A 15,247-nucleotide genomic window follows, 5' to 3' on the forward strand; every position below is an offset into this window, starting at 1 on the left:
AGAATGTATGCAAAGAAGAGACTATATGAAGGGGTGATTGTGCCATTGGCACTGTATTGGGCATAAATCTGTAATTTAAAAGAGGCAGAGAGAAGTTTAAATTTGTTTGAGATTAAATGTCTGAGAAATATGGTAGGGGGTTACAAGGTTGGATAGAGTGAGAAACAAGGAGAGCTGGGATGAAAAAGGAGATAGCAGATATGGCTGATGAAAGAGTATTAGGATGGTTTAGACACATGGAAAGAATGAGTGAAGAAAGATCATTAAAAGAGGTGTGAAAGATAGAGGTGGATGGATTGAACTTGAGGGGTTGACTGATGATGAAATGGATGGATGGGTGGGGTGAAAAGGGTGTTACGAGGGGAATATCTGTTGAGGAAGGGAGAAGGCAGGAGATAGGGGTGAGTGGAGAATGGCTATGTATAAATGATACTGTGATACAAGGGAGGGGATGGGGGGGGGAAAGAGAGTGGTTGTGTAGAAATTATATTTTGATGCAGCCCAAAGGAATTTCTTCCTGTCTTCTATTTTTTCTACATGAGGGTATGGAGAGGGGGGTTGCTGATTAAGTGAAGCTACCCCACTATGGATGTGCTGTTTCTTGTTGCATTGCTACTGATCCAAGGCAGTGGGTGGGATACAGGGTTGACCCATCATCTATGAATAACTCAGATGAGAGGGAGGAAAGGGTGGAGGATGGGAGTGGAATGGGTGGGAGTGGGTAGTTGCCTTTTGACTTGACTACCTCCCTTGTAAGGGAGAAAACGCCTTTGGTATGTGTGTATGTATGTAATTCACCATGGTCTTGGATTATGTGAGATTCACCATGGTCTTTGCATCATGTGTTGGACTCATGATCGACAGCTATTACTCTCCTGGAAGAGAGCTCAGAGCTCATATATGACCGATCTATGGGTGTGTGTATTTACTTATTTGTATCTAGTTGTATCTTACAGGAAGGTTAGCTATGCTCTCGGTGTCCCGTCTCTGTATCTCGCAGTGTCTAGTTTGTTCTTAAATTTGTGTATAGTTTTTGCATGCACTATTGTTTTGTTCAGTTTGTTCCAGATATCCACCATTCCGTGTGGAAAACTTTTTTCATGTCTCTTCTATAACTGTCCTTTTTGAGTTTTCATGTCCCATTGTATTTCTCTTATCCCAATTTTGTAAGTCTTCTCTATCAAGGACTTCCATGCCTTTCACGATTCTGTGGATGGTCAGTAAGTTGCCTCTCTTCTTTGTTCCAAAGCTGGTAATTTCAATTTAGACAGTCTCTCCTCATATGACAGGTTTGAAAGTGTTGGGGCAATTTTCGTGGTTGCTCTCTAGATTCTTTCAATTTTCTTTATATTCTTTTTGGTACTGGGTGACCATAGTGTTGCAGCATACTCTAGTCTAGGCCTTGTTAGTGTGACTAGTATTTTTTTTAACCATTTCTTCATCTAAATAGGTAAAAGCTACCTTTATTGATCTTAGCAAGTTGTAAGATTCTCTTACAATTTTGTTTATCTGTTTATCAGGGGATATGTCATGTGATAATTACTTCCAGATCTTTTTCAAATTCCACTTTTTTTACTTCCTTTGTTCTGATTTTATATTGTCCTGATATTATTATTATTATTATTTTTTTTTTTTACTTTTTCTGAACTCCATTATGCTACATTTCTTAATATTGAAGTCTACTTCCCACTTCTGACTCCATTTCCAAACCTTGTTCAGGTCTCCCTGTAGTGATTTACAATCTGTCTTAGTATTCACTTTCCTCAGCAATTTAGCATCATCTGCAAAGAAGCTCATGTAACATTACACATCATTATCCATGTTATTCACATAAATAATGAACATTATTGGAGCCAATACTGATCCCTGTGGAACTCCACTAGTCACCTCCTCCCAAGCTGAACCCTTTTCTCTGAGCACTACTTTCATTTTACTGCCATGCAAGAAATCCTCCATTCAGTTTAGTAGGTTACCTTGTATCCCTCATATGTTTTCCAGTACAGTATTTAAAAAAAAAAAATTGTGTGGTACTTTGTCAAAGGCTTTTTGTAAGCCTAGGAAAGCACAATCAGCTCATTCATCCCTTTCTTGTATTATATCTATTAGTCTTGAGTAGAAATAGATTAAGTTTGTGGCACATGGTCTTCCCTGTCTGAATCCAAATTGTCTTGGTTTTATTATATTGTTTTCTTCCAGGTGTTTTATCCATCTATTTTTGATTAAAAAAAAAAAAAAATTTTTGTCTACAGTGCTTGTAAGGGAGACTGGTCTGTAATTTGTTGGTTCTTCTTTGTTTCTTCCTTTATATATTGGTACAATATTGGCATTTTCCTAGTCCTTTTATATTTTTCCTTCTTTGAGTGAGCAACTTGTTATGTTTTATATTTTTGTCCATTAATTTTTCTTTACATTCTTTTAGGATCCAATTTGCAATTCTGTCTGGGCCGTGTGATTTTCTGACATCAAGGCTCATTATTTGCTCCATTATTTCTTTTTGTGTTATTGTTATTTCCCTTGTTGTGAGGGATTGCACTTCACTTCATTTGTCCCAATGCTGAACTTTTTCTCTAGTGAAAACAGACTTTAAGTGATTTTTCATGACTTCAGCTATTTCTAAATCTTCTGTATATTCTGTATTTCCATGGCATAGTTTCACCATTTCCTTTTTATTTTTAAGTTCATTATTCACATATCTATAGAATAGTTTGGGTTGATGTTTACATTTTTCTATTATGTCCTTTTTGTAGTTTCTTTTTTCCTCTGCTCATTTTTACATATTCATTTCTATGGTTGATATATTTTTGCCACTTCCCAGGTTATCTTTTTTCCATCTTTTCCAAGCTTTATCTCTTCTATCTTTCGCCTCACTGCATCTTCTGTTGAACCAGCACTTAATATACACCTTTTCCTGTTTCTGTCTTGGTACGTATTTATCCACTCCTTCATTATAAATTTCCATCAAAATCATCCATTTCTCTTCCACTTGTGTCTCTTCATTGTAGAATTTTTCTCAACTTGCATTTAAAAAGAATTTCTTAAGTCTCTCAGTCTGTTTTATTGTAAATCAGTCTTCCTTTCCTGTAGTACTGTGTGGTCACTCTTCCCAAATGGTGTCTTGTATTAAATTTTATCTACAATTTCAGGTTCTGTTGTAAATATTAAATCCAGGCTCAATGGTTCTTCATTCTATATCTGGTATTTTCTCTTACCCATTGTGTCATTGTATGTTCTATAGTCATGTCAAGTAATACAATTCCCCATAGATCCTCACCGCCTTTCACTGTCATCTCTTCTCAACAGATTTCCTTGCAGCTAAACTCTCCCATAAGTATCAGGTTACCTCCATCCTTTAGCAGCCTTGTATCTTCCAACATTTTTGAATACTCACCCTCTTTCCAAGAGCCCGTTTTTGGGGGCAGATAAATCACCACAAACTTTATACTTTTTGTGTCACTGTCTTCAACTTTTATCATGATCTTTCCACACTGTTTTTACCCTCTGTAACCTTTATTACATTTAAGTTTTTCATGGCCAAAACATGATTCCTCTGCTGTTTCTTATTTCTGTTTTTAATCCAATAATTATATAACCTATGTCCAACAGTATTTGGTGGTAATGGACCCCTTAATTTAGTCTCCACAATTCCCATTGTGTCTGTTTTTCCCTCTGACAGGTACCGGTAATCATTTAGTTCACTCAATCTGAGATTAATCTGTGTATGTTAGCATAGGCCAGTTTTAATTTTTTTTTCCTTCTCCATCTCGTTTTCTGTTCCTTTCATTTCTCTTACCATGGTGTACCATTTTCTCAGCCTCATGTCTAAGACTCTCCAATAGAACTCCTTGCTTTCAGTCTCCATTCTCTTTGCATTTTTTTCTGTAGCTTCACCTCTTAGTATCTTCTTTGTCTTTCCTGAACATTCATTTCTCTTTTTATCCATATACAGTATGTTGTGATGTTCACTCTTTGCTAACTTACCTGATTTAGCTGGTATGTCTTCTGCTACCATTTGTGATCTTGGTTTTATCTTTAGATGTCAATTTCTTTCTTTAGAATATTGTGTATGTATATATATATATATATATATACATATATATATATATATATATATATATATATATATATATAATTTATAACACAAGACAATATTCTACAACTTTTCTGAAGCTAACATAAAATATTTTATTAAAAAAAAAGTATGTACCCTATAAAATGGACAATAAAAATCATGTTCATGTTGACATTTGTTATTAAGTACAAAGACGTGTAAAGAGTCGCTGCAAAAATACAAACTTGGAACATAGTGCCTATCATTGTTGTGCTCATACCAGGCTCTGGCTGCTTTTATGTTTCCAAAGGTATTGCAGTGTCCCATTTCTTAATCACCATATTTGGTGTTGCTTGCTGTTCTCCTAGTTCTCAAGCAGCATACCAAACATTATAATCATTTAAATGAACATGTACAATAAAATAAAATAAAATAAAATTAATATCAAGCCAATTAGATCAAACATAAGTGATGATATGTTCCATTTTCATTACTGCAGTGTATCTTGCATAGTCTTGTAGGCGAGGTAACATTTGTCAAACATATGCAGTACTGTTCACCATTTTCATATTGTGCAATGATTGGTATGACTATAGAATAAAGTATATGACCCATTGCTTGGCAGTATGATTTGCTAAAGATGCAAACATATAAAAAAAATCTTTAGCAAAACAGAAGCAAATTTCTAATATATATAAACTAATATACATACTGACTGTACACTTACCATCAAAGTGAATTATGAGATTAAATTAGCACACGAACAGAACTATAATACAAGCTTCACTGTTAAACAAAAAGATACCAAATGGGTTAATGTGTTTGTTTATAAACCTATGTGTCTGCTAATAAATATCTTTATTGAGTACCTATATGGCCATCAAGTATCACCACATCACTTGCCAATGTATTGGTGAGGAATTGGCTTTCTGAGCGATATTGGCTAATGATGAAATACATCTGCACACAAGGCAAATATAAATTGTAAAGATTTACTCCTTCCAAAATTTGATGGGAATCTACAGACACCTCCCTATGACTGGATTTTTGGACTAGAAGAGAACTCCTCTCACACCAATTCAAACCACGACACAAACTGAATTATTCAAGCATACAAGTTTCAGACAACCTCAATCATGAGTTCATGTAGTTCTTTACTCTTTATGGAGGATGTGCTCAGAAACCATGTTCTACTTCAATTCCAACTTTTTTCAAATGGTACAATTAGCAGATTGATTATATTAGAACAAAATCCTGGTTTTCTAAAAGATTTCAATAAACCTGGCTATCTTTGATACAATAATAGATTTCAACTGAAGTCATAAGCTTCACAAGAACCATAAGACTAAATGGGTTTTTAGTAAGGACTGCAGGAAAGTTACAATCAATATTCATTTCAAATTAATCATCCCCAAGTATTTGGGTTTCTGAAGAGTCCTGTATTTGAAGCCACAGTTGGTAGTTGAACTTGGTTTAGTCATCTCTAAATGGGTAATTCCACTTTATATTCAACTGGTGATCTAAGGTTTTTAGTACTGGAAGGGCATTTAGTGAGAGGAGCTGATCAAATAAATTCTGTAAAAGGAATGGCACACTCTTGGTCCGCTGTAATGGCTCCTCCTTATTTATAAATATTTTTCCAGATAATACTTCCAAATGGATGGGAGGATTTATGCCTTTGACTTTGGCTACCGCCCTTGTAAGGAGAAAAAAGCCCTTGGTATATGTATATACTTCAAATGCAAAATGCAATCTATATTTTATCCATAATCAGGATAAATACCACCACAAGGCTCTAATAAAGGCTCAGTATGTATAAAAAAAAAGTAAATACGAGTTCACTTCAAATTAACAAAAACAAGCATTAATAAACTATGGATAATTCAAATTTGTACGAGGAGTAATTCCTTACTATTATCTCAGTGACTGCACAATATCTATTGAGTTACCAAGGCATTATATTTGATTAATGTGATTCATGCAAACTGGAGAAGTTGATCATTCCTGAGTATCAAGACATAAAGTGGAATTCCGGTCAACTATTGCTGAAACGGCTCCTTTGTCAATGTGTACTGAATGAAGGCCAGTCTATAAGGCCTAAACCTTTGCAAACATTTGAATCCTGTTGATATCTTGATGCCATGAAATGACTTTCCATTTGCAAATGAGGAGGACTTTCTCAATACACCATTCTTACATACACTTACATTGGTTTTCAGTTTCATAAACATAAAACCAGTTATCTGTTGAAAATTTACACAAAATATGTAAAAGGTACATCTGATATGAATTCCAGGAGAATATATACACAAGGAAAAAAGACATATAAAAGCATATGGACTATAGGGTAATGTGCAGACCAATTTTTACTTCTAGTAATCACAATGATTAGAAATAAATATACAAATATTCAATAGAGAAATAAATGGTATATGGTTTATAAATTTATTCTCTGTATACACAAATAGAAATAAAATTTTCTACAATTTCAGGTGAAATAAACTATTACATTTAAAATCTGCTTTGAGTTTTCAGGAGTTTAAGAACCTCATATATGAACTATTTTTCATAAAGATTCTGAAATACTTTACTAACCAAAAGTGTAGATGTGGATGAATAACTTTTTGAAGAAACTGGATGAAAATATCTGCATTCTCACACTGGCATTAATAATTAATATTGTATTGCACTTATGCTTGTGTTTGCACTTGTGCTACTGTCTGCATATTTGCTTATCAGCACTTGTGGTGCTTGTCTGCACTTGCCCACACAACCATTTGGCCAACTCCACACAACTTTCACATATTCTTCCACACATGACAAAACCCCAAAATCTTTCAATACCCGGTACGTGAAATTTTGCTGCATATACAAATGTTGTATATACGCAATATATTTCAGTTCAAAATGGAATATGCTGAATAATAATATCAGCAAAATATCAAACATTTGTATTTCCTACACACCATGAAATATGTCCATATAAAAAGCTGTTGTTCAGTCTATTATGATCAATTATTTCATATTTTGTCCAGGAAAAATTCACTCACAGTTTAAACATTACAAAAGAAATTTATATGAGCTCTCCCTTGAAGAATCTTGAATGACACTTTTCAAAATGGAGATTTAGGTATTACAAGTCAAAAGGTGAAAGAACCAGTTTACTGATGAACACCCTGGATTGGTTCTCCATTTGCCCTTCTGGAAAGGAAAAAGTGTAGTATCCCTGCTTGTGCCATGACATCCACTGTGCCTGCTGCTAGTAGGTCCTTGGGTGTTTGATTGGGGGCTTTGGCACCTGGTCGCAGCATAGTAGGGCCAAATACAGTGGCCAGGTTGTGCAAAGACATCTTGTTCAGTGTCTCCTGCTGGTGCACTCTGTAATATGGAACACATCATATAAGTAATTTATTAAAACTATCCTTTAGGGGAAAGAAGCCTACTGGTGTGTATATTTTATATATATATATATATATGTATATATTACAGGTGAAAAATGTAATCACACATTTGTCAATAACGTAGAAACCACTGTTGGAGTAGAAAAGACTGGAAACGGGGAATCTATATATTTCGATTGCAAACTGCAATCCTCTTCAGTAGATACAAATAAGAGAGGGCATGCTGTTTAAGTAGTACCCTTAACAAAAGAAAGGGGAACATGGGAAGATATCTCTACCCTCTTCTCACTCCGTATGTGAGGTCAGGAGGCAAATGAGCTTTCACTAGGTTGGAGATGAAGAGTCCGGACATTATGTCCGGGGACCATTGCCCCTTTGAAATATTTATGTTGGGCTGAAATTCAATGATCGTGGATTCTACCATTTTTCTCCTGAACTCACATCTGGATTTATAAATAAGCTCAGCTCTGTCCCAATCTAAACAATGTTTAAATTGCTTAACATGTTGGAACACAGCTGAGCTATCTTGTGCATATTTAATGGAACGTTTATGTTCAATCATCCTGGTATTCAAATCCCTTCCAGTCTGTCCGATGTAAACTAAGTCACAACCTTTACATGGAATCGAATAAACCCCTTGGCTCTGTTCTTCTTTTAACCTTTGATGGACATTTACCACCTTTTTATTAATGGTGTTAGGGTAATAATTAATCAAATTTAATTTGTCTTTGGAAAGAAACTTGGTCGAGGGAATGAATGATTCAGAAAAGGGAACGATTAAAGAGCTCTTACCCAATGAAAAATTAGAGGAAGTGGGGATGGTGTTGAAAAAATTGGATCTCGCTCGGCTGAGGGCTTTGACCAAGAACCAATCCGGGTAAGCTAAATTACTAAGTTGAGATTTTATAATGTTAAATTCTCTTTCAAGAAACTGGGGGCTGCAAATTCTAAGAGCTCGAAGGAATAATCCTGAAGCGACGCTACTTTTTACTTTGTCTGGGTGACTGCTGAAAAAATGAAGATAACTACCAGAATGGGTTTCTTTTCTATAGACAGTAAAAGCAAGCTTGTCTCCGTCACGAACAATGAGAACATCTAAAAAGGGTAGCTTACCTTGTTCTTCCCATTCAACTTTAAACTTAATGTTGGAGGCTAAGGAATTTAAATTAGCCTCCAACATTCATTCGATAACTTCTTTGCTAATTTAAATTCCTGTGCCACAAAGTTTGGGTCAAAGCCAATCCAGTGAAACAGAGCTCCCATATTAAGGCCAGGGCTGGCTTACCTTAACCGATTTATTATGTGACCCCCTTCTTATTCACTTATGGGGATAGAAAGAGGTTTGTTAGGGTAGATCAAAGAATGTGAAAATGGTTTAGGCATATGGAAAGAATAAGTGATGAAACAAAGAAGAGGAGGAGGAAGAAAAAGAAGATATGAAGCAGAAAGTATGGAATGCTGAAGTGGATGGAGTGATCTTGATAAGACCAAAAAGTCAATGGAAGGAATGAAGGGGGTACTTAATACATACATATACCAAGGCTTTTTCCCCCTTCCAAGGGAGGTAGCCAAAAAGGGAAAGGCATAAAAACACTCCCACCCATTTCATCCCTAAATACACTCCACACCCCTCCCACCCTCCCTCTCATCTGAGCACCTCCTGGATGACGGGTCATCCCTGCACCCTGCCCACCGCCCTGGGTCAGAAGCAGTGTCGCAAGACACAGTACATCCACAGCAAGGCCGCTTCATTTAATCGGCGACCCCCCCTCTCCGTCCCCCTTTGCATATAAGGCGAGGACGGGGAGAAATCCCTTCGGGCTGCGTCAAAATTTACTCCCACATACTACCCCACCCCCCACCCCCCCGCCCATTTTGTCTATGATAGAAGAAATTCTGTTCATAGAGAAATGATGACACTTTTATACTACGACTGTCCCTCCGTTATGCTGTCCCCCAACCCCTTGTTGCTGTCCTGTACCATTTCTCTGAGTATTCTCTTTTTGTGATGGGGGAATTCCCTGTGGTGGGGGAAAAGAATACTGCCACCAAGTATCCCACTTGGATCGTAAGAGGCGAGAAGAAAGGGACGGGGAGAGGGACTAGGCATCCTTCTCCCTGTAGCCCCACGGGGCATATTCCTAAAAAGAAAAGTGAAGGTACTGTTCAGCATGAAAGAGTGCAAAAGAGGATTGAATGGAGAATAGTTCTAAACAGACACACCCTGAAGGTGAGTACTGATACTATGTAATAACAAAACAGTATATCTTCAGCATACACCTGGCTTGACAGCAGAACCTAGAACCACCTTACTTAAAAAAGAAAAGAAAAGAAAAAACTGTAGAAAAATGGGAGAGAAGCCAGTTGTTGTTTGCTGATATGCTTGTAGCAGGATCAGAGGAGGGATTAAGGAAGTTAGTGACAGAATTTGGGAAGGTGTGCAAAAGAAGGAAGTTGAAGATAAATGTGGGTAAAAGTAAGGTGATGAGATGTACAAGGGGAGAGGATGGTAGCAAATTGGAAGTGAGTATTAAGGGAGAGAGACTGGAGGAAGTGGATAGCTTTAGATACTTGGGGACAATTGTGGCGGGAAAGCGAGGAGTGGAGGTGGAGGTAGAATGTAGATTGAGAGAAGCAAGTAAATGCCTCGGGGGATAAAAAAAGTGTAATGAGAAATAGACATTTGGGAATGGATGTTAAGAGGAGATTGTATGAAGGGTGATTGTGCCAACAGCTGTATGGGGTAATAACATGGAACATAAGAAAGGAAAGTATAGATGTGTTTGAGATAAAATGCCTGAGATTTATGGTAGGAGTTACTAGGCTACATAGTGAGAAACAAGGAGATGAGGAGAGCTGGGACAGAAGGGGAGTTGGGAGATAGGGTTGATGAAAGAGTATTGGGATGATTTGGACAAACTGAAAGAATGAATAAGGAAAGTTTAGTAAAAGAAGTGTAGAAGGCAGAGGTGGAGGGGGTGACCAAAGATGAGATGGATGGATGGGGTGAATGGGGCATTGGGAAAAAGGGGAATGTCTGTTGAGGGAGGAAAGGAGAAGACAAAAGATAGGGATGAGTAGAGAATGGTTGTGTATGGATGATGCTGTGATGCATGGAAAGGAGTGGGTGGGGGATGGGGGGTAGGTGGTGCATGTGTAAATGATATTTTGATGCTTCTCCAAAAGGATTTTTCTCTATTTTCTCCTTTTCTGCATGATGGGATGGAGAGGGGGGTCACTGATTAAATGAGGCGGCCTTGCTGTAGATCTGCTGTGTCTTGCTACATTCCTTCTGACCCAGGGTAGTGAATGAGAAACAGGGATGACCTGACATCCAGGAGGAGCCATGAAAAGAGGAAGGAGTGGTGAATGGAAGTGGAGTGTGTGGGGATGAAATGGGTGGAAGTAGATTTATGCCTTTGATTTTGGCTACCTCCCTTGTATGGGGGAAAAAGCCCTTGGTATATGTAAGAGATATGGGAATTAGTGGGTTCAAAATGTGCATCACATAACTTGAGCATGAGCAATACTATTACCAATGCTGTAAACTATTCAAATAAGACCCACCCCAAATCCACAGCACAACATCAAAGCTCTCAAGCAGATAACATAATATTCCAGCACTACAATTACAAATCAGCAGCCAAACACACGAGATTAGTTCTCAAAACAGTCCATACTAACATACATACATATACCAAGACTTTTTCCCCCTTACAAGGGAGGTAGCCAAAAAGGAAAAGACATAAAATCATTCACACCCATTCCATCCCTGAATACACTCCACACCCCTCCACCTTCCCTCTCATCTTAGCACCTCCTGGATGATGGGTCATCCCTGCACCTTGTCCACTGCCCTGGGTCAGATACAGTGTCGCAAGACACAGCACATCCACAGCAAGGCCGCTTCATTAAATCGGCGACCCCCCCCCTCTCCGTCCCCCCATGCATAACAGAGAAGACGGGGAGAAATCCCTTCAGGCTGCGTCAAATTTTGCTCACACATACTCCCTCACCCCCCAGCCCATTCCACCTCATGCATCACAACATCATCCATATACAACCATTCTCCATTCACCCATCTTCTGTCCTCTCCCATCCTTCCTCAACAGACATTCCCCTCTTCCCCAAAGCCCCCTTCACCCTATCCATCCACCTCATCCTAGGATGTCCTTTCATGTTCACTCCCTCCACATCTGCCTTCCATACCTCTTTTACTAGTCTTTCTTCACTCATTCTTTCCATGTGTCCAAACCATCCTAATACTCTTTCATCAACCCTATCTCCCAACCCCCTTTCCACCCCTGTTCTCCTCCTCACTTCCTCATTTCTCACTTTATCCAGCCTAGTAACCCCCATCATACTTCTCAGACACCTCATCTCAAACACATTCAAACTCCTTCTCTCTTCCTCTCTTATGTTCCATGTTTCTGCCCCATACAGTGCTGTTGGCACAATCACTCCTTCATATAGTCTCCTCTTAGCATCCATTCCCAAATGTCTATTCCTCATTACACTTTTTAATCCACCAAGGCATTTACTCGCTTCTCTCAATCTACATTCTACCTCCACCTTTTCCTGCCACATTTGCACCCAAGTATCTAAAACTATCCACTTCCTCCAGTCGCTCTCCCTTAATGCTCACTTCCAGTCTACTGCCACTTTCACCCCTTGTACATCTCATCACCTTACTTTTACCCACATTTATCTTCAGCTTTCTTCTATCACACACTCTCCCAAACTCTGTCACCAACTTCCTCAATCCCTCCTCCAATCCTGCCACAAGCGCAGTGTCGTCCGCAAACAACAGCTGGCTCACCTCCCACTTTTCTCCATTTTCTTTAACCATCTCCAATCCCTGACCCACTACCCTTGCATTTACCTCTCGCACTACCCCATCCATGTATAAGTTGAACAGCCAGGGCGACATAACGCATCCTTGACGAAGTCCCACCTTTACCTTGAACCACTCACTCTCTCCATTTCTAATCCTGACACAAGCTCTACTACTCTCATAAAAACTCTTGACAGCTCCTAGAAGCTTTCCTCCTATCCCGTATATCCGCAAAACCTCCCACAGTGCCTTTCTGTCTACCCTGTCGTAAGCCTTTTCCAGGTCCATAAAGGCCCAAAAAACATCCTTCCCCTTTCCTATAGCTTTCTCACATATCTGTCTTACCACAAAAATCTGATCTACACAACCTCTACCCATCCTAAATCCACACTGTTCCTCACCAATTACTCCCTCTGTTCCTCTCCTAATCCTCTCAATCAAGATCCTCCCATAAGCCTTCCCAACTACACTTAACAAGCTAATCCCTCTGAAACTACTACATTCACACTTGTTCCCTTTTCCCTTGTAAAGTGGAACTATACAGGCACTCCTCCAGTCCTCTGGCACTCTACCCTCTCTCCAGCAAACATTAACCTCACCAGCCAGTCCATCATCACTGTACCTCCTTTTTTTAGACATTCTGCATGGCATCCATCCAGACCAGGTGCCTTACCGGCTTTCATCATCTTAACAACTGGGTCATCCTTCCTTATTTCTCCTCCATTTTCCTCACTCATCACGGTCATTTTCTTAGCATTTCCCACTGCAGCTATCTTTCCCTCCCTATCCTCCTTCACATTTAGCAACTCCCTAAAATGTTCTGCTAATCTTCCCCTTACTGCCTTCTCTTCCATTATCATCTCTCCATCTGCACCTTTTACCCTTTCTTCTCTACTTGATTCGCCTCCTCTTCCTCTCTTAATTTCTTTCCACATCTTTTTATTACTTTCAAAATTTTCTGTCATACTCTTACCCCACTTCACATCTGCCCTCCTCTTTGCCTCCTTTACCTTTTGCTTTACTTCTCTTTTCTTTTCTTTGTACCTCTCATATGACTCCCTCATCCTATTTTGTAACCAATCTGTGAAAGCTCGCTTCTTCTCTTCTACAACCTTCTTTGTTTCCTCATCCCACCATTCACTACCCTTTCTTCTATTTCCTCCTGTCCTTCTTGTTCCACACACCATCTTTGCACACTTTGTGACTCCCTCCTTGAACCATCCCCATTCCTCCTCCACACCCAGCTCTACTCTATCCTTCACTCCCTCCCACTCCTTCAGCTTCCTCTTGTACTCCTTCTCCTTTTCCTTTTCTTTTAAAGAGTTCACTCTAAGCACCTCCCTTCCTTTTGTCCCTTTCTTCTTCCTCCATGTATCCTCCACTCTCAACTTACCTTCCACCAAAAAATGATCTGATATTCCCCCACCCTCTCCCCTTAGCACATGTACATCCTTAACTCTGCCTATCATAATCCTATTTACCACTACATAGTCCATTAACGCTCTATCTACCACCCTTCCTTCCACCACCCTCTCCCATGTGTACTTATGCTTGACTTTCTTCCGAAACACTGTACTTGCTATCATCAACTCTCTAGACAAAAATCCACCATCAACTCTCCAGTACGATTCTTTCCTGGAACTCCACATTTCCCAACCACTCCATCAATTGGATCATTTCCTACCCTAGCATTAAGGTCTCTCAGTACTATTACACTGATATTTCTCCCTAAATCCTCTATGCACTCATTTAAATCTATCCAAAAAGCCTCCCTTTCTTCTACGCTTTTCTCACTGTCAGGCCCATATGCACTTACAAAAACCCACATCTCCTTTCCCAGTTTCATCTTCATCCACATTATCCTTGAGGAAACCTCCTTCCACTCCACTACACGTTTACCTATCTCTACACTTACTAGTATAGCCACCCTTTCCCTCCCTCGCCCTCTCTTCACTCCTGATAACCTCCCACTTACACTCCCAAACTTACACTCGCCCTTCCCTTTCATCTTAGTTTCACTCAAAGCCAACACATCCATCTTTCTTTTCACAAACATGCTACTTATCTCTTCCCTTTTACTCTCATCTGTACCACATCCATGCACATTAAAAGACCCAAACCTTAGGGTGCTGGTCGGAAAACTCCCAGACCCTCTTATACCTTTGCTTTTTCTTTTAGGAATGTCCCCTGTGGGGCTACAAGGAGAAGGATGCCTAGTCCCAATCCCCGTCCCTTTCTTCTCGCCTCTTACGATCTAAGTGGAATTACTTGGTGGCAGTATTCTTTTCCCCCACCATACTAACAGTCTTCCTAAATCAACACAGAAGAGTTTCTAAGGTATTTTAATGATAAAGTGGACTGTCAAGCAAAATATCACATCAAATTATGTATCAATTTAGCACAGAAAAAGTATTATTTGGTTACTCACTTAACAAGGTGTTCCAGGAGATAAACAATTATTGACTGATTTAACTGTGGAAGTGATGAGAAAAGTCTTAATAAAGTTGTTTTTCTATACTCTGGGTCTGCAGCACTGAAGGCCTCAAAGAACCGTGGGTAGAGTTCATCAGTAAACAAAGCTTCTGGCAATTCACGGAGGAACAGTTTGAGAAGTCCAGTCACAGAATGAATATCTACCTCTTTTACTAACTGTTCAGCTTCATAAGGATCTGTAAAGAGAAATTAAGAAGTCAGGTTTGCTGAGAAACATTAAGCTTGTAATATCTGATATACTGGTACTTTAAGCACCATGAGGGGATGGTGAGGGGGATCACCAATTAAATGAAGCAGCCTTGCTGTGGATGTGCTATGTCTTGCTACATTGCCTCTGAACCAGGACAGTGGGCAAGGTGCAGAGAGGACCCACCATCTAGGGGCCAAGATTAGAGGGAGGGAGTGGGTGAATGGGTGTGGACTATGTGGAGATGGAATGGGTGGGAGTGGATTTTATGCCTTTGTTTTTGG

At 39.2% G+C, this 15,247-nt stretch overlaps 1 protein-coding gene across 2 annotated transcripts in view; it reads right to left on the reverse strand.

Annotated features, from left to right (window-relative positions):
- Positions 1 to 4,237: 4,237 nt before the first annotated feature.
- LOC143033937 (uncharacterized) overlaps positions 4,238 to 15,247 on the reverse strand; it is a 242,008-nt gene continuing 230,998 nt past the window's right edge. Inside the window, exons 14-16 of one of the 2 annotated variants that reach the window (XR_012967207.1) lie at positions 14,712 to 14,952; positions 14,444 to 14,593; positions 7,291 to 7,426 (exon numbers count right to left, since the gene is read on the reverse strand). Coding sequence is in view for 1 of the 2 variants with exons in the window: in XM_076199617.1 (XP_076055732.1) it covers positions 7,210 to 7,426; positions 14,712 to 14,952 (458 nt within the window). In the remaining variant the exon portion in view is untranslated. Of the gene's footprint in view, positions 7,427 to 14,443; positions 14,594 to 14,711; positions 14,953 to 15,247 lie in introns of both variants that reach the window. The other variant, XM_076199617.1, reaches the window with a different exon arrangement.

The sequence above is a fragment of the Oratosquilla oratoria genome, chromosome 16 (assembly GCF_046742065.1).
Source record: "Oratosquilla oratoria isolate Oo_2021 chromosome 16, ASM4674206v1, whole genome shotgun sequence".
Taxonomy (NCBI): domain Eukaryota; kingdom Metazoa; phylum Arthropoda; class Malacostraca; order Stomatopoda; family Squillidae; genus Oratosquilla; species Oratosquilla oratoria.